This window comes from Eptatretus burgeri, chromosome 13, assembly GCF_056783735.1.
Source record: "Eptatretus burgeri isolate ZD-2024b chromosome 13, Ebu_testis_v1, whole genome shotgun sequence".
Taxonomy (NCBI): Eukaryota; Metazoa; Chordata; class Myxini; order Myxiniformes; family Myxinidae; genus Eptatretus; species Eptatretus burgeri.
In genome coordinates, this window is record NC_140973.1 from 57,292,833 (window position 1) to 57,314,607 (window position 21,775).

The 21,775-nt window shown below is 42.3% G+C and overlaps 2 protein-coding genes across 3 annotated transcripts in view; one reads left to right on the forward strand and one right to left on the reverse strand.

The window, feature by feature from the left end:
- The window catches only part of LOC147014545 (calnexin-like), a 38,039-nt gene extending 36,677 nt beyond the window's left edge, over nt 1–1,362 (forward strand). For both annotated transcript variants that reach the window (XM_085852573.1, XM_085852574.1), the window contains exon 15: nt 492–1,362. In XM_085852573.1, the coding sequence (XP_085708699.1) occupies nt 492–563 (72 nt within the window). In that variant the 3' untranslated portion in view covers nt 564–1,362. The remainder of the gene's footprint in view (nt 1–491) is intronic.
- On the reverse strand, nt 942–21,729 carry UNC50 (unc-50 inner nuclear membrane RNA binding protein). The gene is made up of 6 exons (XM_085852575.1): nt 21,487–21,729; nt 17,953–18,243; nt 16,474–16,594; nt 12,000–12,139; nt 6,600–6,701; nt 942–3,122 (listed from the first exon to the last, which is right to left on the reverse strand). Exons 2-6 carry the CDS (start codon nt 18,209–18,211, stop codon nt 2,986–2,988), a joined length of 759 nt encoding a protein of 252 aa, XP_085708701.1. The 5' UTR covers nt 18,212–18,243; nt 21,487–21,729; the 3' UTR covers nt 942–2,985.
- Nucleotides 21,730–21,775: the final 46 nt, after the last annotated feature.

The following is a 21,775-nucleotide window of genomic DNA, read 5'->3' on the forward strand; positions in this document are numbered from 1 at the left end:
AGAATCTAGCCCACTGATTGCCATAGGAAATTGGTTTTAAATATCGTGGCATTTTCCAGGAACGTCGTATTTTTAAGGGTTTACTGTGTAGCATTTGCCTGATTGATTAAAACAACACAACTCTATTTGAAGCACTGCTGCTAAAACAGTCATACTTTGGACACACAATGCGTGCAAAAAAAAACAACAAAAGTCTGGAGAGGTCATCCATGCTGGGTATGGTTTAGAGGAGGAGGACAGAAAGAGGCAGACCTTGTATGTGCTGAATGGATGGGGTAAAGGCTGCAACCAAGCCGTGTGTATGATGAGGGTGTTTAGAGAAATCTGATCATGAATGTCACCAGAAGTTGGACATGACTTGCTGGAACTAGATAACCAACTCGATTTGAAGCAAATGGCAAGATGTGTTGCATCTTTGTCACTGAGGCGACTTCTGGAATGCACAGTCTGTCTGAACTTGCCCTCTTATTTTTTTATTTTCTTTTCCGCAGCCTCAAACGCAGGCTAACGATGCCGATGGCGGAAAAACGTCTCCCCGAAAGCGGAGATTGCGGAAGGAATGAAGCACGTCGAGCCGCTTTCCACGAGGTGGTGTGGGTGCAGCGTGTAAGACCCGACCTGTGGTCCGTGTCCACCCGCCAGATAAACTTTGAAGATTGATGCCAATTTGAGTATCTTACTTTTATGGAGGTTAGTGCGGTTGCTAGTATCTCTGGCACGCATCTGGAGCTTTCGTACAGGAAATGCACTGGTTCGTCGGTCGGCAGCTGTTTAAAATCTTCACAGCTAAGTCTAACAGAGGGTAAAACTGCTTTGCAAATCGGCTTTCAGTTTCCTTGTGTTAAGCATGAGGGTTGTTTAATTTTAGTTAAAGCTTGTTGAATAATAGGCTGTTAATTGTGATTTATTTTGGATAGGAAAATTAGTTTTTGTTTTGTTTGTTTTATTATTTTATTTAAATTTTTTTTTTTTTTTTTTACATCTTTAAATCACAAGCTAATTTTCATCCTGTTTTTGCTGTCTGTATTGTCCGGTAAATTATTGCCATTGCAATTTTGGATCGAGCCTGTACCAAGAAGAGATTATTCCACTGTACATAGCTTGCTTGAGTAAAGGCCCATCCCCATTTACCTTGTTAGTGAGTTTCATCAAGTGCTGTTTCTAGCTTATCCTGTGCTATGATCCCTAGTTGAAGCTACTTTGAGTTTTTGAATGTTGACTACAAAAAAAAAGTATAAATAAAATGTTGAACTTGCATTTGAACGCTACCTTTAAATTGTAACTGAACAATACAGCCCAAAAACAATCGTGTCAAGGTTCCTGATGCTCCAAATAAAGCAGTTCCATGTGTCCCAATCTCAACACTGACTATTCCTAACTTTAATTTTGACTGCTGGATGGTTTGCTATGATGGTAAAAACAAAATTGTATGTAAAACTAACCCAAATTTTCCAAAGCAGGTGTAGGAATGTGTACCTGCTCTGACCACAGCAAGCATGGTGTTGGCTTAATAGTTTAAGATGGCTGCCTTAGGGTCTTGAGTTTGAACCCCTGTCGTTTGGCTGAGGCAACCCACCCGGTGTTATCTGTCATCCTTCTGAGGTCTGCAAAATGAGTAGCAGCTTGCGAAGATGATTGAGCCATTCGAGTATCTTGCGGAGTGGTGACCCGTCCAGAATTGTGGCCAAGAGCCAAGGAAACTGCTTCGGCAGTACCGACGCTGTTTTTTAAGGGATAGCTGTCCCTGGAACAGAGTACCATGCTGTTTGAATTTCAATTTTTATCTTTACCATCTGTTCTCATTTTCTTTTGTTAATCTTGTCTGCACAAAAATCTTATAGCATGGCTTACATCAAACATGCAGATTAACAAACCCAAACCAATGTACATCCTCAGCCCCCTCCTACATCCACTTCCCCTCCCTTCTTTTAACTGGTGGTTACATCAATCAAAAGCTCGTGAAAATATGCCACTACAGTACTCGGTGTAACCATTAGACCGTCTGCTCTGAGTCTGAAGTTGGTGGTTTAAACCACGGCTGAGTCCTCCCAATGGTAGGTGCTGCTTCCTTGCTTGACATTCAGCATTTAAATGGATAGAGCATGGACAATCCCCATGGGATAGAGGAAATGTCCTGAGTGGTGAAAAAGTGCCATTTGTGCCCCAGGGAATGACTGCACTTCCCCCAAATTCGGTGGCTGTTTCTCATCTAACAATCCTGTTTCATGTATTTGTCTGCATACCCATGTGTGGTAGCTCCACTATCACCTTTAGATCCAGTTAAAAAAAGTCTGGCATATTTAACTTTTTAATACAGCACCTGGAGCATGATTTGGGGGTTAAATTTGAACAGCAAGTGAAATTGCCACTGAAGTTGGAAGGTTGTGAACAAAATGCTAAATTGTATATTTTCCTTCTGGTTTAATGGGTTCAGCAAAAGCTCTATACAAAAACATCCTGTGCATAACCCCAAAGTATAGACATCTAATCATCCTTATCCATAGCTGTTCAACTACAATTGAAGGTCATGACAGTGCTGCTGCTGTCATTCCTCCCACAAATCAATGGTGAATCCAAGATTTTCCTGTTTACCTCACAACACAAAGTAATAGATGTATAAAATGCCAGAAGCAGTCATCTAGTTAGTTTGTTCCAGTTGAAGTACATTTGAACATCCAAATGTTATCCTTATGTTCTTAGATTAAAAGTTTAAAGTAACAGGGCAATGTATCTGAAACCAAGATGGCCACAATCATGTTAACAGATTATTAATTTGAAAGCTGTTAACACATTTAGAGCACTAACACCTCCCAATCAAATGTTACCTTGTACATCAAGCATGAACTCAAAGATCGTATCATACACCAGCTTTTGATTGGTGCTAGTATGTTTAAATATTTGACCAATCCACTTGAAAGACTAAAATGACTTCCCAAGCTTGTAGGGAGGGAAATAATAAAGTCAAATGTATCAACCATTTTTTACTCATTCAACCCTAAACTTGTAAAACCAGCAGAGGCCTTTGGTGAAGTTCCAATTCAACACGAGTGAGAGGATGTAAAAGAGGAACAGCAGTGTGAATGGATACAGGAGAATCACCGTGTTCTTCAGGAATGACAATGCTGAAAGAGAAATGTGATTGAGTATCAAAAAGCATTACAATTACTGAACTTTTGATCGGAGGTCTTTTTAATACCACTCGGTTTGCATTAGCATCTCTACTAGCCATCCAGCCTTCTTGGTCAACTCGATTCCTTGCTTTCCAAAACATCGTTGCTCTACCATTACATCCAAGTCCTGTTCTTATCAGTGCAAGGTCATCAGCTTGTTGTTCATCAGTACCATATCCAATTGAGCTTCAGTTAATGTAATAAAATATCTGCCCCTCCCTTTCCTGCAGCAATCTGCAGCATCGATTTAAAAGCCACAATTTTGTTCAAGTGGGTGTCAAGCCATGATGCTCAATTTGCAGCTTGGGTGCACTGATAAGAGCAATGATAACTGATTTGATAAAAAGGTGCAACTTGCCTTTACCTCATGGAAAGCAAACCCAACTGAGGGTAATCTCAGTTCCTTCCATAATGCTTGCAACATGTGTATATCTACTCTCAGGAGAGCCAGAAAACATCTTTCTAAGCTCAAGTCTGAGCTTTCAAACCTCTCTCCCTCCTCAAAATCCTGGTGGCATCTAATCAAAGTCTGTTTCTGGTGTATGTTCCCCCTCCATCCCCTCCCTTACCTCAAATGGCCGCACTGCTGATGCCGCACGTGAAAAGGCTGAATGCCTAAACTCGGTGTTTGCAGATAAATCTTGTGTCCGAAACCCATCACTTTCTGCACCCACCTTACCCAGTCGTACCCAACTGTCCCTGGACTCTGTGTCCTTTTCTCCTGATAAGGTGGAGAGCTTGCTGTCAAACCTCGAGTCAGATTCTGCAACCGGTCCAGACGGCATCAGCCCATGTGTCCTAAAAACCTGCTCCTCTGCTCTTGCTCACCCTCTCTCTGTTCTATTTGCATTCATTTGCTCAAGGTCATCTGCCATCTGCTTGGAAATCAGCAAACATTGCTGCCCTACCTTTTGGTGCAAAAAATGCTGCCTTGGGTCACTCCAGCCTTGGTGACCAGGTCACTCCAGGTCACGAGGTGCAAAAACAGATCCCTGCAACTACAGACCAATCAGCCTTCTGCCAATCATTAGCAAGGTTATGGAATCCATCATCACTTCAGACATTAAATCCTTGCTCTTCTCCAATGGCTTGATCTCTGATCTTCAATTTGGTTTCAGACCAGGTCACTTTACCCTGGATATGCTGCTTCTGCTCTCCCAACAATGGATGGAGGTCCTCAATGCCGGACATGAAATCAGAGCCATATCCCAAGACATATTGCATGCTTTTGACACGGTCTGGCACCCTGTTCTGCTCACTAAACTCTCTTTCTATGGTATCAAAGGCCATCTCCACTCATGGCTCACAGACTTCCTCTCCTGTCGCAGTCACCGTGTGGCCATAAATGGAGTTCTTTCATTCCCCCTTCCTGTCCAGGCTGGAGTTCTTCAAGGTAGCGTTCTGGGCCCTGTTCTTTTTCTGGTTTTCATCAATGATCTCTCCGACTCTGGAAAATCCTCTATCTCTTTGCTGATAACTCCACCCTCTGCCGTACCATCTGTCATCCCTCAGACCGCAAGCAGCAGCTTCTTCGCTCACTGCAGATCTGGGCAAAATCACAAACTGGTCCAACACGTGGAACACGTCTTTCAATCCAGACAAATCTCACACTCACTGTCTCTCCGAAAGGACCGTTTAGAACCCCCCCCCCAATCCACTTTCTCAACAATCCTCTGGAAGAAGTCCTTTCTTTCAAGCTTCTGGGTCTCACTATCTGCCATGACCTTTCCTGGGAAAGTCACGTTTCAAACCTCGCCTCTAAAGCCAGTCGCCAACTGGGCATCCTCCATCGTGCAAAGTCCTTCTTCCTTGGCCCACCTGAGCTCCTGACCACTTACAAAGCTTTCGTCCACAGCCTGATGGAGTAGTGCTCTCCCCTCTGGGCTGGTGCTCCTGCCTCCCACCTTTCTCGGCTTCACGCTGTGGAAACCAAGGCATTTCGGATCATTGGCATCTCTCGCGATGAGGCTGTCTTTGGGCCTCTCATTCTCTCACCGCAGGCTGGTCGGTGGTCTTTCTGTCTTCTACCGTCTCCTCTCCAGCCTCCCCCCCCGCTGCTCTCTCTGCGATTTGTCCCCACCACATTTCCGCAGGGCACTCAAGGTCCGCCAACAACCCCCTTCTGGTAAAACTACCAAAATCACAAATCACTGCTCAACTTCACTTTCATTCCTCTTTTTTCCTGCCTTTGGAATAAACTCCCTCACTCTATTCAATCCCATTCTTCCCTCCAGGCCTTCAAAACAGCTGTTCACCACCACCTATCATCCCCAATCCAAATGCTCGATCTTTTCTATCCCCGATAATCCACCTCAAACCCACCTCCTTCAAATTCCCTGCTTTCCTTCCTGAAAGTCCCTATAATGTCCATCTTGTAATCCCCATGTTCCCCACCCCATCCCTCTCCCTTCCACAGATCTAATGTCTCTGTTCCCCCCTCTTTTATCCTTCCCACTCCTACCCCTCTTGTCTCATGCGCCCCTTGCTGTGCGTAGTGTTCGCTCTATTACGAGCCTCAACAAGGTATATATATATATATATATATATATATATATATATATATATATATATATATATATATATATATACATATACATATATATATACATATATATATATATATATACATATATATATATATATATATATATATATATATATATATACACGTATATATATATATATATATATGTATATACATATATATATATATGTATATACATATATATATATATACATATGAGCCTGGTGTTGGCGCAGTGGTTAGGGCAGCGGCTTGGGATCCAAAAGGTCCCGAGTTCAAGCCCCGTTGGGCCACTGAATTAATACACCAGGGGTTGACTCAGCCTGTCATCCTTCCGAGGTCGGCGAAATGAGTACCAGTATACTGGGCCGGTGTATACCCTGGTTAAAATTGGTGTACCATATCCCTGTGTTGTAAGAGGCGACCAGGGTTGCGTCAGGAAGGGCATCTGGCGTAAAACATGTGCCAAATCACGATGCGGATCATATGGATGATCCGCTGTGGCGACCCCTAACGGGAGCAGCCGAAAGAAGAAGAAGAAGATATATATATATATATATATATATATATATATATATATATATATATATATATATATATATATATACATATACATATACATATACATATACATATATATATATATATATATATATATATATATATATATATACATACATATATATATACATATACATATATATATATATATATACTTTTAAAGTGGATTTTTTTTCCTGAACTTTGTAATAGGGTTAAAACTGAGGTTAGGCAGCAATATAACCTTCAAAAATAATAATAGATAATCCAAATGTACAAATACCAAAACCATGTCCTGTGGTTTTAAGACCTTAAGCTGTAAGTGGATGGCCAGAGCCACATTTCACTCGAGGGATTAAACTCACCGCTATAACCAAGGAAGGTTATGTAGATGTAGTAACTGAGAGCGAGCAACCACAATGTGTTCCCAAGGAATCGACCAAAGAACCAGTCCAAAATGATCACGTCTGGAATGAAACAAACGATTGCATATTTCGTTTCATTCAACATATACAAGCTGTGTGGTAATTCCATTGCAAACACAAACTGGTAACCTTACCAGACAGACAGAAGACCTCCAATGAGTACGCATGTGGTGTGAGTGCACCATGTGGGATGGGGAAAGTGCCAGTGTGTGTGCGCTCACCATCAGTGTAGTTTACAAATCAAAATTTAAATTAAAAAAGGCATTGAATATGTGCAAACTATCAACCAAAGTTGTGTTGGTGAACTCAACCAGCTTGGTGATGATAATTTTTTTTTTTTTTTGTATACCTTGGTCGAGGCTCGTATGAGAGCTAACACACAACTCACAGCAAGGAGGCATGAGACAAGAGGGGCGGGAGTGGAAGGGACAAAACAGTGGGGAACAGACACATTAGGTGAACTGTGGAAGGGATGGGGATGGGACGGGGAACATGGCGAAGAGAAGATGGACATTTCGGGGACTTTCAGGAAGGAAAGCAGGAGAATTTAAGGAAGTGGGCTTGGGTGGATTATCGGGGGTAGAAAAGATCGAGGATTTGGATGGGGGATGATAAGAGGTGGTGGTGAACAGCTGTTTTGAAAGCCTGGAGGGAAGAATGGGAAAGAATAGAGTGAGGAAGTTTATTCCAAAGGCGGGAAAAAAGAGGAATGAAAGAGTGAAGATGAGCAGTGATTCGTGATTTTGGTAGTTTTACCAGAAGGGGGTTGTTGGCGGACCTTGAGCGCCCTGTGGAAATGTGGTGGGGACAAATCGCAGAGAGAGCAGGGGGGAAAGGCTGGAGAGGAGTCGGTAGAAGACAGAAAGACCACCGACCAACCTGCGGTGATTGAGTGAGAGGCCCAAAGACTCAGCTTCATTGCGGGAGATGCCGATGATCTTAAATGCCCTGGTTTCGACAGCGTGAAGCCGAGAAAGGTGGGAGGCAGGAGCACCAGCCCAGAGGGGAGAGCAGTACTCCATCAGGCTACGGACAAAAGCTTTGTAAGTGGTCAGGAGCTCAAGAGGGCCGATGAAGGACTTAGCACGACGGAGGATTCCCAGTCGGCGACTGGCTTTTGAGGCGAGGTTGGAAATGTGACTTTCCCAGGAAAGGTCATGGCAGATAGTGAGACCTAGAAGCATGAAAGAAAAGACTTCTTCCAGAGGATTGTTGAGAAAGTGGATGGGGGGGTTTTGTAAACGGTCCTTTCGAAGAGACATAGTGAGAGTGTGAGATTTGTCTGGATTGAAAGACATGTTCCACGTGTTGGACCAGTTTGTGATTTTATCCAGATCTGCAGTGAGCGAAGAAGCTGCTGCTTGCCGGTCTGAGGGATGACAGATGGTACGGCAGAGGGTGGAGTCGTCGGCAAAGAGAAATAGAGGATTTTCCAGAGAGTCCGAGAGATCATTGATGAAAACCAGAAAAAGAACAGGGCCCAGAACGCTACCTTGAGGAACTCCAGCCTGCACAGGAAGAGGGGATGAAAGAACTCCATTTAGGGCCACACGTTGACTGCGACAGGAGAGGAAGTCTGTGAGCCATGAGTAGAGATGGCCTTGAATACCATGGGAAGAGAGTTTGGTGAGTAGTGCAGGGTGCCAGACTGTCAAAAGCACGTGATATGTCCAGGGATACGGCTCGGATTTCCTGTCTGGCATTGAGGACCTCCATCCATTGATGGGAGAGCAGAAGCAGCATATCCAGGGTAGAGTGACCTGGTCTGAAACCAAATTGATGATTGGAAATCAAGCCATTGGAGAAGAGGAAGGATTTCATATCTGAGGCGATGATGGATTCCATCACCTTGCTGATGATTGGGAGAAGGCTGATTGGTCTGTAGTTACAGGGATCTGTTTTTGCACCTTTTTTATGCAGGGCAGTGATGTTAGCAGATTTCCAAGCAGATGGCAGATGACCTTGGGCAAATGAGAGGGTGAATAGAACAGAGAGTGGGTGAGCAAGAGCAGCAGAGCAGGCTTTGAGGATACGTGGGCTGATGCCGTCTGGACCGGTTGCAGAATCTGACTCGAGGTTTGAAAGCAAGCTCTCCACCTTGTCAGAAGAAAAGGATACAGAGTCCAGGGACAGTTGGGTGCGACTGGGCAAAGTGGGTAGAGATAGTGATGGGTTTAGGACACAAGATTTAGCTGCAAACACCGAGTTTAGACATTCAGCTTTATCACGTGTGGAATCAGCAGTGCGGCCATTTGAGGTAAGGGAGGGGATGGAGGGGGAACATACACCAGAAACAGATTTGATTAAACGCCACCAGGATTTTGAGGAGGGAGAGAGGTTTGAGAGTTCAGACTTGAGATGAGAAAGATGTTGTTTTCTGGCTCTCCTGAGGGTCGATACACACTTGTTCCGAGCTTTGTGGAAAGAACTGAGATTACCCTCAGTTGGGTTTGCTTTCCATGAGGCAAAGGCAAGTTGTTTCAGGACAACTGCCTCGCCACAAGCTTCAGTAAACCAAGGGCGGGAGGAAGGGTAGGACAACTGAACACGAGAGGGGATAAATCTGTGCATGAGGGAGAGCAAGTTTCTTTGAAAGAATTCCCAGGATGAGTTGATGTTTGAGAAAGTAGTGATAGGAGACCAGTCTGTCAGTTTGATGGCTGCTCGGAGACCCTGCCAGTCGGCTTGAGTGAAATGCCAGACTCGACGGCGGTGAGGTGGTTCTCTGATAACAGCCAGAGAGATGTCTACTTTGAAAAGGACATGGTCAGAAGAACCAATTGGAGCGAAGGAAGAGCAGCAGATATTGTCAGGGAAATTTGTCAAAATCAGATCCAGAAGAGATGGAGTACCATTGGTTGAGATCCGGGTCGGGAAGTTGACCGATTGAGTCAGTCCCAATGAGTCGCAGAAAGCTTTTGCTGAGGTGCCATGGCAGGTGAGAGAGGTACCCACACCGAGCCAACTGGCGTGATGACAATTGAAGTCACCACATAAGAGGAAGAGAGAGTTTGGATGAGAAGATAGAAGATGGTCCATGTTTTCGGATAGTGAGGTGTAGATGGAGTCATCACTGTTCGGTGGACAGTACAGTACACATATAAACATGAGATGGGAGTGGAGGGGAAGCCGAAGCCAGAGGTATTCCTGGGGGTGTGGGGGAGTGAGAGCAGTGCATGGAGAATGACAATAATGGAATTATCTTGTTAACTAAAGTGGATCCTCGCTTCGTGCTCATGATGTGTTCCTGGAAAAGAGAGCGCGAATCGAAAATGTGCCAAACGGGGTCATTCCACTCTTGTTTATATGGAGATGTGTTCCCAACAGCATCATTTATTACATGAGCGATATACGATGACTTCATTTGGGGTATCGGTAATAACGCTAATAATATTACAGATGGTAAGCATATTATTTTATGAATAAAAATAATTTATTAGAACAGCAAGTCTAGACATCAATAAAAAAGAATCATTGCCGTTGCTCCGACTCCATGGCAGCGATGGGAGGAGGTTTCTGTTTTTTTAAATAAACATTTTCTCCAGGACAGAGGTCTGTAACAAATCAGTGTTCTCTGGGGCAGAATTAAGCGAGGTATTTCTGTACCAGTTAAAATAGATCATTCACTCTTCGATATTGCTTCCTCTGCTCTTTGTCCTCCAACCCTCCCTGTGTATTCCCAGATGCACACATTCTTTCAGTGACCCATTCTTGATTAGACTTCCAAAATCTGAGCTGCCTACACACCTCAACTCTTTTATTACTCACTTGTCCCGACTATGGAACCACCTTCCAAACAACGCTCTGCCTCACGACCCTCCAGGATTTCATGCAAGGGGTACACCACCATCTCATCTTGGAGGATGGCTTAGAGATATGACGCACCCTCGCTCTAAGCTGTTGCGCCTGGGTTTGAATCTCAACCCAGCTATAAACTGTCATCCCGGTGTTTCACAGGCAGCATGATAGTCAATGTGTGCCATCCCTCAGAGGGACATCAAACTGGGAATCGCATAATCATCATTAGTTGGTGGACATTAAAGATCCCTTCACAGTGTACATCATGAAGAGTAGGGGAACCATCTCTGGCATCCTGGCCAAATTCCTGCTCTAACATACAGCTCACTGCGTCAGCAGCACTGCCACACCCTCAGTCAATGATGCTACTTGTAGCCTTGTGCCACACAGGGAAAAAAAAAAAGATGACAACTTCCAGACCCCTGTGTACAGTATTTTGTTGTCCTAATATTTTATTTTATTTACTCTGAAAAATCTCCACTCAATTGTGAAAATTTAAAAACAAGCGATTTTGATCCGTCGAACTGTGTAGTTGTTTGGACAGTGAATTCCAATTATGTGACAACAAAACAGATTTCAAATCTTTTTCACATGGTCAACTAACTATATGTGGGCTGCTCTGGAGTTGTAACCCCCAAACAATTTACTTGTTCTGGCTCTTGATGGAAAAAACGTTCAATGTTGGCTACCCAAAAGCATTGCAATAATATGTTCAATTCTGTTGATATTTCTGTTCAATACTTATCAGCTTGATAAATAAAATGTTTGTCTCTAAATATGTGCTTAATTGCGGTAATCCAATATATGTACGTTAGATCCAAGGCAATGCTGGGTACCTTTGTGGGAGGAGGGAGGGGAATGGGCGAGGTGGGAGGTTAAAGCAGGCGAAAGCTCTCCGGGTGGAAGTGGGAAGGAAAGGGTGGAGAGGTCTCCACCCTTTCCCTCCCAGGGGTTGGGGCCAAAATGATACTGCTCTTGCACCTTCTTGCCATGTGGTGACTACCAAGTTTGGGGAATTTCTGCACAACCCTTGAGGAGGAGATAGCATGATGGACGGATGAACAGCCAGACAAGCAGACAGCAACCGATTACACTATCCCCCCCCCCTCACCCCCGTTTTTTTTTCATAAAGCATGGCAATAATTAAGAAAATGATGATTTTTATATATAGGTCTAACACTGAGTAAGCTGATGCCTGTAAAGCACACCGAGTGATTCCTCTTCACAGATGCCGAGAGCCATGATTCCATTCTCTCCCAGTTTGGAACGATTTATTTTCTGGATTAAAATGAATTGCTCGATCGCTGGGACATTTTAATTGGCCCTTTTCCCACACCCAAACTTTGTGCCTCACAGTCCCAAATGAGAACAATGTTATCGAAACTGCAACAATGACTTTTAATTGCTCGTAGAACCGAGGTAAACCACTTTTTGATACATGGCAGCTATTTTTCCACATATCTCAACAGGAACACTCAAACATGAAAAAGTGAAATTTAAAACAAAGTGCTCCGAACAGTGCAGCTCAGAAGCAAAACGTACGGTTAATGAAGAACAGCTGTACGCAATGAAGAATGATAAGCAGAGGGAAGAAAGCGTTCAAGTGGACATCAAAAGCATAGCCCCACTCCACATCGACCTCCCTCATTGGCTGCTTCAGAAGATACCTGTTGGAAACGAACCTGCAAGGATGACAAGACAAATTTTTTAATACTTCATGTGGTTACATCAAATAGAAATTTGCTTTTCATGAAGCCGAGGCAAGTGTTGATAATAACAATGACTACAATCATTCATCCATCGGGACCATACTCTGTGCAGAGCGTTGGTGCTGCCTAAGCAGTCTCCTTGGCTATTGGGCACAATCTTGGACGGGTCAACTCTCCGACACAGGATACCAGCAAGCTGGCACTCATTTTGCCGACCTCGGAAAGATGACAGGCAGAGTCAACCCCACCTGGTATTAATTCAACAGCCGAGTGTGATTCGAACATAGGATCCGAGGATCCCAAGCCCACCATTCTAACTATTAAAGCAACACCAGGCATTACTCCAATCAGATCCATCACTATATCAATTTGGCCAGTTTCATGTTCCCACCACAACCCAGGCTAATATACCACATACGATACATATTTATCCTTTGTCTACTCCTTGCAAATTCACATGAAAGTACACTAATGTCTATTAATGTCTCTATCCTGTATGCAATTTATGCAGGAGTTCCACGATAAGCCATAGATCAATGTAAAATAATTGTCAGAAAAATAAAAACATTAAAAAAAATGAAAATACATGTCAGAATGGAATTACAAAAAAAAAAAATAACTAGAGAGGGAGCACTCGGGAGAGTGCAAAACCTCCGCCGCCAATACTGCTGGGTCACTCAAGTGAACCTTATATCTTATTCATTAAATATGATGTCAACAGTGTTGTTGAGAGTTATAGTTCTTTTCTCCAACATTTTTTTTGGAGGGGAGTTGGGGTTGGAAATCACTTAAAACATGTAGAAATGCAAAAAAAGAAATCGAAATTTTGTTGAAAAAAAAGTTGCAAAATTTTTTTTTTCTCTCACAATTTTTTTGGGCGGGGGGGGGTTGGAAATTACTTAAAACATGTAGAAATGCAAAAAAAAAAATTTTTTTCTCTAACAAATTTTTTGGGGGGGTTGGAAATCTTAAAGGATGTAGAAATGCAAAAAAAATTTCCCTTTTTTTGGGGGGGTTAATTTTTGGGAGGGTGGAAATCACTTAAAACATGCAGAAATGCAAAAAAAAATTTTTTTTTCTCTAAATTTTTTTGGGGGGGGTTGGAAATCACTTAAAACATGTAGAAATGCAAAAAAAAAATTCTCTAAATTTTTTGGGGGGGTTGGAAATCACTTAGAACATGTAGAAATGCAAAAAAAAAATTTTCTCTAACAATTTTTGTTTGGGGGGTAACAATTTTTTGGGGGGGTTGGAAATCTTAAAGCATGTAGAAATGCAAAAAAAAATTTCTTTTCTTTTTTTTGGAGGGGTAACAATTTTTGGGGGGGTGGAAATCACTTAAAACATGCAGAAATGCAAAAAAAGTAAATTTTTCTCAATTTTTTTGGGGGGGTGGGTGGAAATCACTTAAAACATGTAGAAATGCAAAAAAAAAACAATTTTCTCTAACAATTTTTTTGGGGGGTGGAAATCACTTAAAACATGTAGAAATGCAAAAAAAAAAATTTTCTCCAACAATTTTTTTTTGGGGGGGGGGGACCAAGTCCAAAATTTAATGGCATGATCCTTGGACCATACCTAACCCCCCCACTAAGTTTCGTCGAAATCCGTCAAGGAGTTTTTCCGTAATACTGTTCACAAACAAACAAACAAACAGACAGAAAGGGGTGAAAACAGTAACCTCCATCCATCTTCGAAGATGGCGGAGGTTAACAAGGAAGGAAGGAATGACATTCACAATCCTTTTACGGATTGCCATCACAAAATGTTTTGACATTTTTGTCATATAGTAACATAGTGTGGCAATCGTAACATTTATATGAAGATGTCCAACATGTTTTTGGGGGGTTTAAAAAAAACAAAAAAAAAACAGGGGGGGGGGATATTGTAATCAGCTCCTTCTGTCTGTCAATCACATCACCTCCTCCTAAATGGCCAGTTGTGCAGAAAGTCACCAAACTTGGTAGTTATGATGACCACATGGCAAGAAGGTGCAAGAGCAGTATCGTTTTTATCCCCACCCCTTGGGCCAGGGTCAAAAGATTAAGTTTTGAGCATAATGAAACTTTGCATATTCAATCAACATTGGTGTATGCATAAAATATGTAACGATTTTTTTTCTTTTTTATTTCAACCCTGGTTCATGCTGGTTCATTCATCCAGGAAGCTGTTTTTCACTCTGTATAGCCCAATACAGTACTTCATGTGAGAGGCTGTGTTCTTTCTTTGTTACTTCCACCACCGAAGGTGGATGGAGGTTATGCATTCACCCATGTTTTTAAGATTTCGTAAGTATATTGATGACTTCCGTTTCTGTTTATGTTAGCAAGATATGTTAGTCAGCTTGTATGTTTTTTTTTGTTTGTTTGTTTGTCTGTCATCACGTATAAAAAATTCTGCAGAGCACAGTTATCATCGGAAATTTTTGTAACTTCGCATATCAGAGGCCTATAGAGGTCCCTTTCAGTGCACAAAATTTTGAAGGTCAAGGTCAAAGGTCAAGGTCACTTTGGCGCAAATCAGGGGAGTCGACGAAACCCTTATTTTTTGAGTAATTTTGATCGGATCATCTTCGGATCATCTTCAAAAACTTCATGGGAATATAGTTCATGGTCTGGCGCTCAGCTGATTAATTTTTGGTGGCGATTGGCCTTGACCTTCATGGTTAACGCCTCAGGTCAAACATATTTGACCCCAAGGTCAAATTTTCAAGTTTTAGGAACCATATCGTGTAGTACCTCAAATTGAACACCTCGATGAGTGCTTTCTAGATATGTCAAGCTTGAGACATTATGACGTCATTTGGTGACGTTATGAGGCAAAAGCATATTTTTCATGGTTACTCTGTAGAACGATTCTCATCGGAATCTCTCGTAGGCAGATATTCCTCAAGGAGTCGCTCCTGGTGGATAGCAGCTCTGTTCACCTCAGTGTGACCTTAAAGAAGTCACACGTGGTCACCTTTTGGCAAGATACGGGTCACCCTGCGGGTGACATTGGTTTATTTGTTTGTTTGTTTGTTTGTTTGTTTGTAAGCATGATAACTCGAGAACGGAAGAAGCTACCAATGTCAAACTACACCACGTGATTCAGGAGGGTGATGGCTCGTGCTGATTAGATTTTGGTCAAAATCGGTCAAAGGTCAAGGTCACAGTGAGGTCAAACATAATTCCGTAAATGCATGTGGAGAAATGGAGTATTTTTGCTTCGCTCGACGTTACGAGTTCGTTTTAACTTCGATTTTAATTTTGTCTTCGGTTTTTGCGATCGCTTAGGATGCTTAAAACTCGGTTCTCGAAATTCTGGTAAAAATCGGATGTTTTGGAGACGTTTTAAGATTGTATAAAAAATATTTCACTCGACGCGTCACGGGTCGTCCCATGATGCAGTGCGCTCGAGCAGACGCGTCGTTGAGTTATGTTAAGGTTTAATATAATTGCGTGAAGAAATGGAGATTTTTGCTTCGGTCGACGTTACGATTTTTGATGGTTTGACACAGAATCATCGTAGAAACTTCTGGTTTGCGTCGCTACCTTCTCAAGAGACAGCTTTTATTAGACAAAGTCAGAGGTCAAGTTGACAATTTCGTAAGTACCAGTCTATGACTACTTGTTTGTTACTTACGAAATCTAAAGATTTCATTAGTATATTGATGACTTCCGTTTCTGTTTCTTTGTTTTTGTGTTTGTTTGTAGGCACGATGACTCGAGAACGGAAGAAGCTACCAATGTCAAATTACACCACGTGATTCAGGAGGGTGTTGGATAGCGCTGATTAGATTTTGGTCAAAATCAGTCAAAGGGCAAGGTCACAATGAGGTCAAACATCCAAAACATTCGATTTTTGATGGTTTGGTACAGAAACAACGTAGAAACTTCTGGTTTGCGTCGCTACCTTCTCTAGAGACAGCTTTTATTAGACAAGGTCAGAGGTCAAGTTGACAATTTCGTAAGTACCAGTCTCTGACTGCTTGTTTGTTTGTCTTTCTTTTTGTGATCAGGATATCTCAAAAAATTTTGGATGGATTCGGACGAAACTTGGTGGACAGATTGGGTGTGTGACAAAGACAAACCGATTTGATTTTGGTGAAGATCTGGATCCGGATTTGAGAATTGTTAAACGATTCTTTACCATTGAGAGAAATGGCCAAAAATTATATGCACCATGATATTTCAAAACATTGTGCAAGGATTTGGACTAAACTTGATGGACGAGTTGGGTAGATGACAAGAACAAGCTCTTTATATTTTGGTTCAGGTACGAAAGTCTGAATGCAAATTGGATTTTAACTTAGAGTCAAATCTCACCACATGAATGTTGCAATAAAAAGGCCAACTCCAATGCAGTCAATGAACACCACCCAAAGGAGGAGCTTCAAGATCCCCAGCAGCCCGAGGTCCAGCACAAAGCCAAAGCCGATGGTGGAAACTACAATCCAAACAGGAGACAAAGGAAACAAAGAAAGAGAATGTCCATCATCATCATCATCATCATCATCACCACCATGTACCATACTCTATGCAGAGCGTTAGTGCAGCCAAAGCAGTTACTATGCTACAATCCTGGTCGCCACTCCTGCTCAGGAAGTTAGGGCAGGAATTTGGAGTTTATTCAGTGTGCCAGCGATAGCTCACGTACTCTTCATGAAGGACACCATGGGATCTTTAACGTCCACCAACTAATGTCGGCAGACGGGATGCCAAGTTTAACACACGATGCATCGCTCTGCCTATGAAAACCCAGGATGACAGTTTATATCTCCGTTGAGACTCAAACCTCAGCTCAACAACCGAGAGGTGAGTGCGCATACCTTTAGGTTATCCAGCCAGGCAATAAATCAAATAATAACCCAGATCGCACTCAATGCCGGTGCAGACTCATGCCAGAGGGCACGAATATAGTCTTGTACTCATTTTCATATTGTATTTTTTATTGTGAGCTCAAAGTTAAACTCGTCCAAGATATTCACAACATGAAGCCATGTGCCAAATTTGGCAATTGTCGTCACCCTCGTTGTCCGGTTATTCTGCTGACAAGGACAAACCTCACACGACCAGCTTATGGCCAAGATACAAGTAAGAAAAGAACAAACCCGCACAAAGAAGAGCTTTCACCAGGCCTGCATTCATTTTCTTGGAGACTAATTAAACAGGGTAACACACCAATTGAGCTTTCGGTCCAAGCAGCAGTTGTTAGCAATCGCTGCAACAACAAATGCTGGGAGAGTTAATGTTCGTGTAAAATACATCAAATATGTAAGAATTAATCACACCTGAAGGGGGCGTAATAAGTCCTCCCTCTAGCAGGGGTTGGGAAAGCACTTGCTTGCACGATAATACGTGTATGGCACGAAATTGCAAGTCATGTCAGCAGCTGACCTTCCAAGTGTTTAGTGAAAACAAAATCTAAATTTCCTTTCTCAATTAAATGGTCATGGATTTGAGCTTCCCTCAGTCTTCATCCCCCCCCCCCCCAACCACCACCACAATCACCTCCACTCTCCCCTCCAAAACCCTGATCAATTTTAATATTTTAAATAAGAATAAGAAGAAAAAAATAGACTGCAAGGAAAAATTGAAATCAATAATAATTATTTCGGTGATAAAATTTTAACAATTTGTCACTGGGGTGTAGAATTTGTCGGAGACAATAAAAGTCCAATGTGCAGTTGGCCTGCCCAGAAAAACACGAGCTGGATAAATCCATTTTGATGGTTGTAATGACAGTTCCAGCCTTGAAAACACCAGTGAAGAGTGTAGCCTAAACAAGTGAGATCACAGACGTACCGCACAGCCAGATGCTGAGCATTACGAGAAATGCTGGGTCATCACGTGCCCATTGGTCCTTCGTCTGCTTGCGATAGTGGAAGTTGCGGTACACCTTTTGGGGAGCCATGAGCAGGTAGAGCATCTGCCACGAGGCAAACTCAAAGTCCATCTGCTTGAACTGAAAAATTCGCCGGAAGTACTTGCTGCGTTTGGCTCCTGCCGTATGGCGAGCGGCATCACGCATAAGAAAGCTCGTCCGACCGTTCGTGGGCAGCATGCTTGAGCCGTCAAAACTGCACAGGTCCGTTTCTATCAAAGAGATAAACAATCAGGATGGAAATTAATGGCCTGGTCGAACAAAAGTTAACAGTGTGCCACAAAATGTCACTTTTGAATGCTGGTTCATCACATGGCTAATCGTTTTCTGATGCGAGTGATGTTCGAAAGTTCAGTGGAATTTTAACATGGTGACAGGTTTTGTTTTGTTGAGACGTTCGTTTCCAAACTGCCATCTCTACTCTGACAAGCCGTCTTCCCTATGTTGAAGATACCTGCTCCAGATGGTCTTGTTTAACAGTTTTTGTTAATTTGTCAATGCAGTAAGTGTACTCGTGGGTCTCGTTGAGCGGCTTTGTGCAGTGTCTGAGAGTGCTCATCCAGTCTGAGTGTTCTTGTGAGCCTCGTTTGGGACCGTTGCCATCCCCTCCCCCTTTCTTTTTTGACTGTTCATTCCTTCCCCCATTTAAGTGTCAGTGTGTGGCCGAACCTTTTCCCCCCACTGTGCCACCTCAATCTTCCACGAACCGAAATTTTGGAGAAAAAAAAATAAAATAAAGACTCCTGAAAGATCGACAACGACCTATTTTAAAAAAAAAATGTTTCTTTAAAAAAAACAAAAAACAAAGAAAAACCCCATTGCACCTGTATATCCAAAAATGTAATAACTTCGAGAGGACACATCCACATCCACATCCTTAACCGGCATGAAAGTGATCAAAAGGAGAAAAATCTACATTCCGACATCAATGCAAGTTGAACGATTGTGTCTGAATGGGGGTAAACGTCGTAACCACAGCATGCACAATGCTGAATGATACCTCGTTTAAGAGCTCGTCGAGTCCAGGCAGAAGCGGAGGTTTACAAATATTAATATTCATGCAATTTCGAGTTTATTAATTTTTGTAGCACACGTGGTGTATATGCTTAGAGACATTGGTTTGCACACCTACCAGAAGTTAAAAAAAAAAAATATATATATATATATATATATATATATATATATATATAAATATATATATCCACAAATTATTCAAGCAATTCTACAAGCCTGGTGGTGGCTTAGTGGTTCGGGTGTCTGGCTTGGGATCTTGGCATCCTGAATACGAGCCCTGTTTTCCACTGAATTAACACCGGGTGGGGGTGACTCAGCTTGTCATCCTTCTGAGATCAGTGAAATGAATAACAGTGTACTGGTAGAGGGGCACAACATCAGCAGCACAGTGGTGCCCCAACACACTGAGAGCTACCTGGCAGCCAAACTGCCATACACAAGAAGAAGAAGAAGAAGAAGAAGAAGAAGAAGAAGAAGAAGAAGAAGAATTAATTCTGTCAATTTACTTTACAGAGAAACCTTAGCAGTTATTACTAACTTTACAGAAAAACATTAGCAGTTATCACTAATTTTACAGAGAAACCTTAGCAGTTATCACTAACTTTACAGAGAAACCTTAGCAGTTATCACTAACTTTACAGAGAAACCTTAGCAGTTATCACTAACTTTACAGAGAAACCTTAGCAGTTATCACTAACTTTACAGAGAAACATTAGCAGTTATCACTAACTTTACAGAGAAACCTTAGCAGTTATCACTAACTTTACAGAGAAACCTTAGCAGTTATCACTAACTTTACAGAGAAACCTTAGCAGTTATCACTAACTTTACAGAGAAACATTAGCAGTTATCACTAACTTTACAGAGAAACATTAGCAGTTATCACTAACTTTACAGAGAAACCTTAGCAGTTATCACTAACTTTACAGAGAAACCTTAGCAGTTATCACTAACTTTACAGAAAAACATTAGCAGTTATCACTAACTTTACAGAGAAACCTTAGCAGTTATCACTAACTTTACAGAGAAACCTTAGTGATCTTAGCAGTTATCACTAACTTTACAGAGAAACCTTAGCAGTTATCACTAACTTTACAGAGAAACCTTAGCAGTTATCACTAACTTTACAGAAAAACATTAGCAGTTATCACTAACTTTACAGAGAAACCTTAGCAGTTATCACTAACTTTACAGAGAAACCTTAGCAGTTATCACTAACTTTACAGAGAAACCTTAGCAGTTATCACTAACTTTACAGAAAAACATTAGCAGTTATCACTAACTTTACAGAGAAACCTTAGCAGTTATCACTAACTTTACAGAGAAACCTTAGTGATCTTAGCAGTTATCACTAACTTTACAGAGAAACCTTAGCAGTTATCACTAACTTTACAGAGAAACCTTAGCAGTTATCACTAACTTTACAGAAAAACATTAGCAGTTATCACTAACTTTACAGAGAAACCTTAGCAGTTATCACTAACTTTACAGAGAAACCTTAGCAGTTATCACTAACTTTACAGAGAAACCTTAGCAGTTATCACTAACTTTACAGAAAAACATTAGCAGTTATCACTAACTTTACAGAGAAACCTTAGCAGTTATCACCAACTTTACAGAGAAACCTTAGCAGTTATCACTAACTTTACAGAGAAACCTTAGCAGTTATCACTAACTTTACAGAGAAACCTTAGCAGTTATCACTAACTTTACAGAGAAACCTTAGTCATCTTAGCAGTTATCACTAACTTTACAGAGAAACCTTAGTCATCTTAGCAGTTATCACTAACTTTTACTTCACCAAGAAACTTCAGTAATCTTTACAGTTCGTGACTATTACACGGACGAGGATTTGAAAGTGAGGTTGAGGCTTTGGAGAGGGGAGGGTAGGGGAGGTTGAGAACTTGAAGAATAAAGTGGTGAGTGGACAGGGTTGGAGTGGGGGGGGGGCAGAGCTGTGAAAGCGGGGGGGGGTTGAGGCTTTGGAGAGCGGAGGTTAGGGGAGGTTGAGAACTTGAAGAATAAAGTGGAGAGTGGACAGGGTTGGAGTGGGGGGCAGAGCTGTGAAAGCGGGGGGGGGGGTTGAGGCTTTGGAGAGGGGAGGTTAGGGGAGGTTGAGAACTTGAAGAATAAAGTGGAGAGTGGACAGGGTTGGAGTGGGGGGGGGGGCAGAGCTGTGAAAGCGGGGGGGGGGATTGAGGACTGGAAGAAGAAAGCAAAAATGCCGGGGAGGGGGAAAAGCGCCAAATCAGGGTTCCTGGTGCCCGGAAGTTTTGCCATTCTATGGTCGGGAGGAATCTGCACTTTATTGGAAGAAGAAATGAACCCAGAAACGGAAACAAGTCTTTAAAACTCTCAATCTGTATTTCAGTCGGAATGCCCGAACGTGTGAATTGAGTGAACGTCACATGGACGTGACTGCCGAGACTTCCCTCTCTCACCTTTCAATGCCGAAACCCTGAAGAAACTGCACACCTGTGAGAAAGATCTGATCGCGAATCACCAATCACGATTGACGAAACCGCGGTTTTCTCGGTCAAACAACATCTTCTAGAATCACACAACTGGACAACAACAACAACAACAAAACATCAAAACTCCCACGAGTGAACCAGAAGCCCGTCGAACCGAGGAAACAACCAGCACGGACGTGGAGCGGAAGAACTGATTACACGCGAACATTTCGAGAGTACTATCTGCTCTAAGGGCAGAATCCGCAAGGACTTGGGG

Coding starts and splice junctions, on each gene's coding strand:
- UNC50 (XM_085852575.1), bottom strand. CDS start 18,211: ATGCTGCCCACGAACGGTCGGACGAGCTTTCTTATGCGTGATGCCGCT. Junction 6,702..11,999: donor ACAGCTGTTCTTCATTAACC/GTACGTTTTGCT, acceptor GTTTCATTCCAG/ACGTGATCATTTTGGACTGG. Junction 3,123..6,599: donor AACCTTCCTTGGTTATAGCG/GTGAGTTTAATC, acceptor TTTCTCTTTCAG/CATTGTCATTCCTGAAGAAC.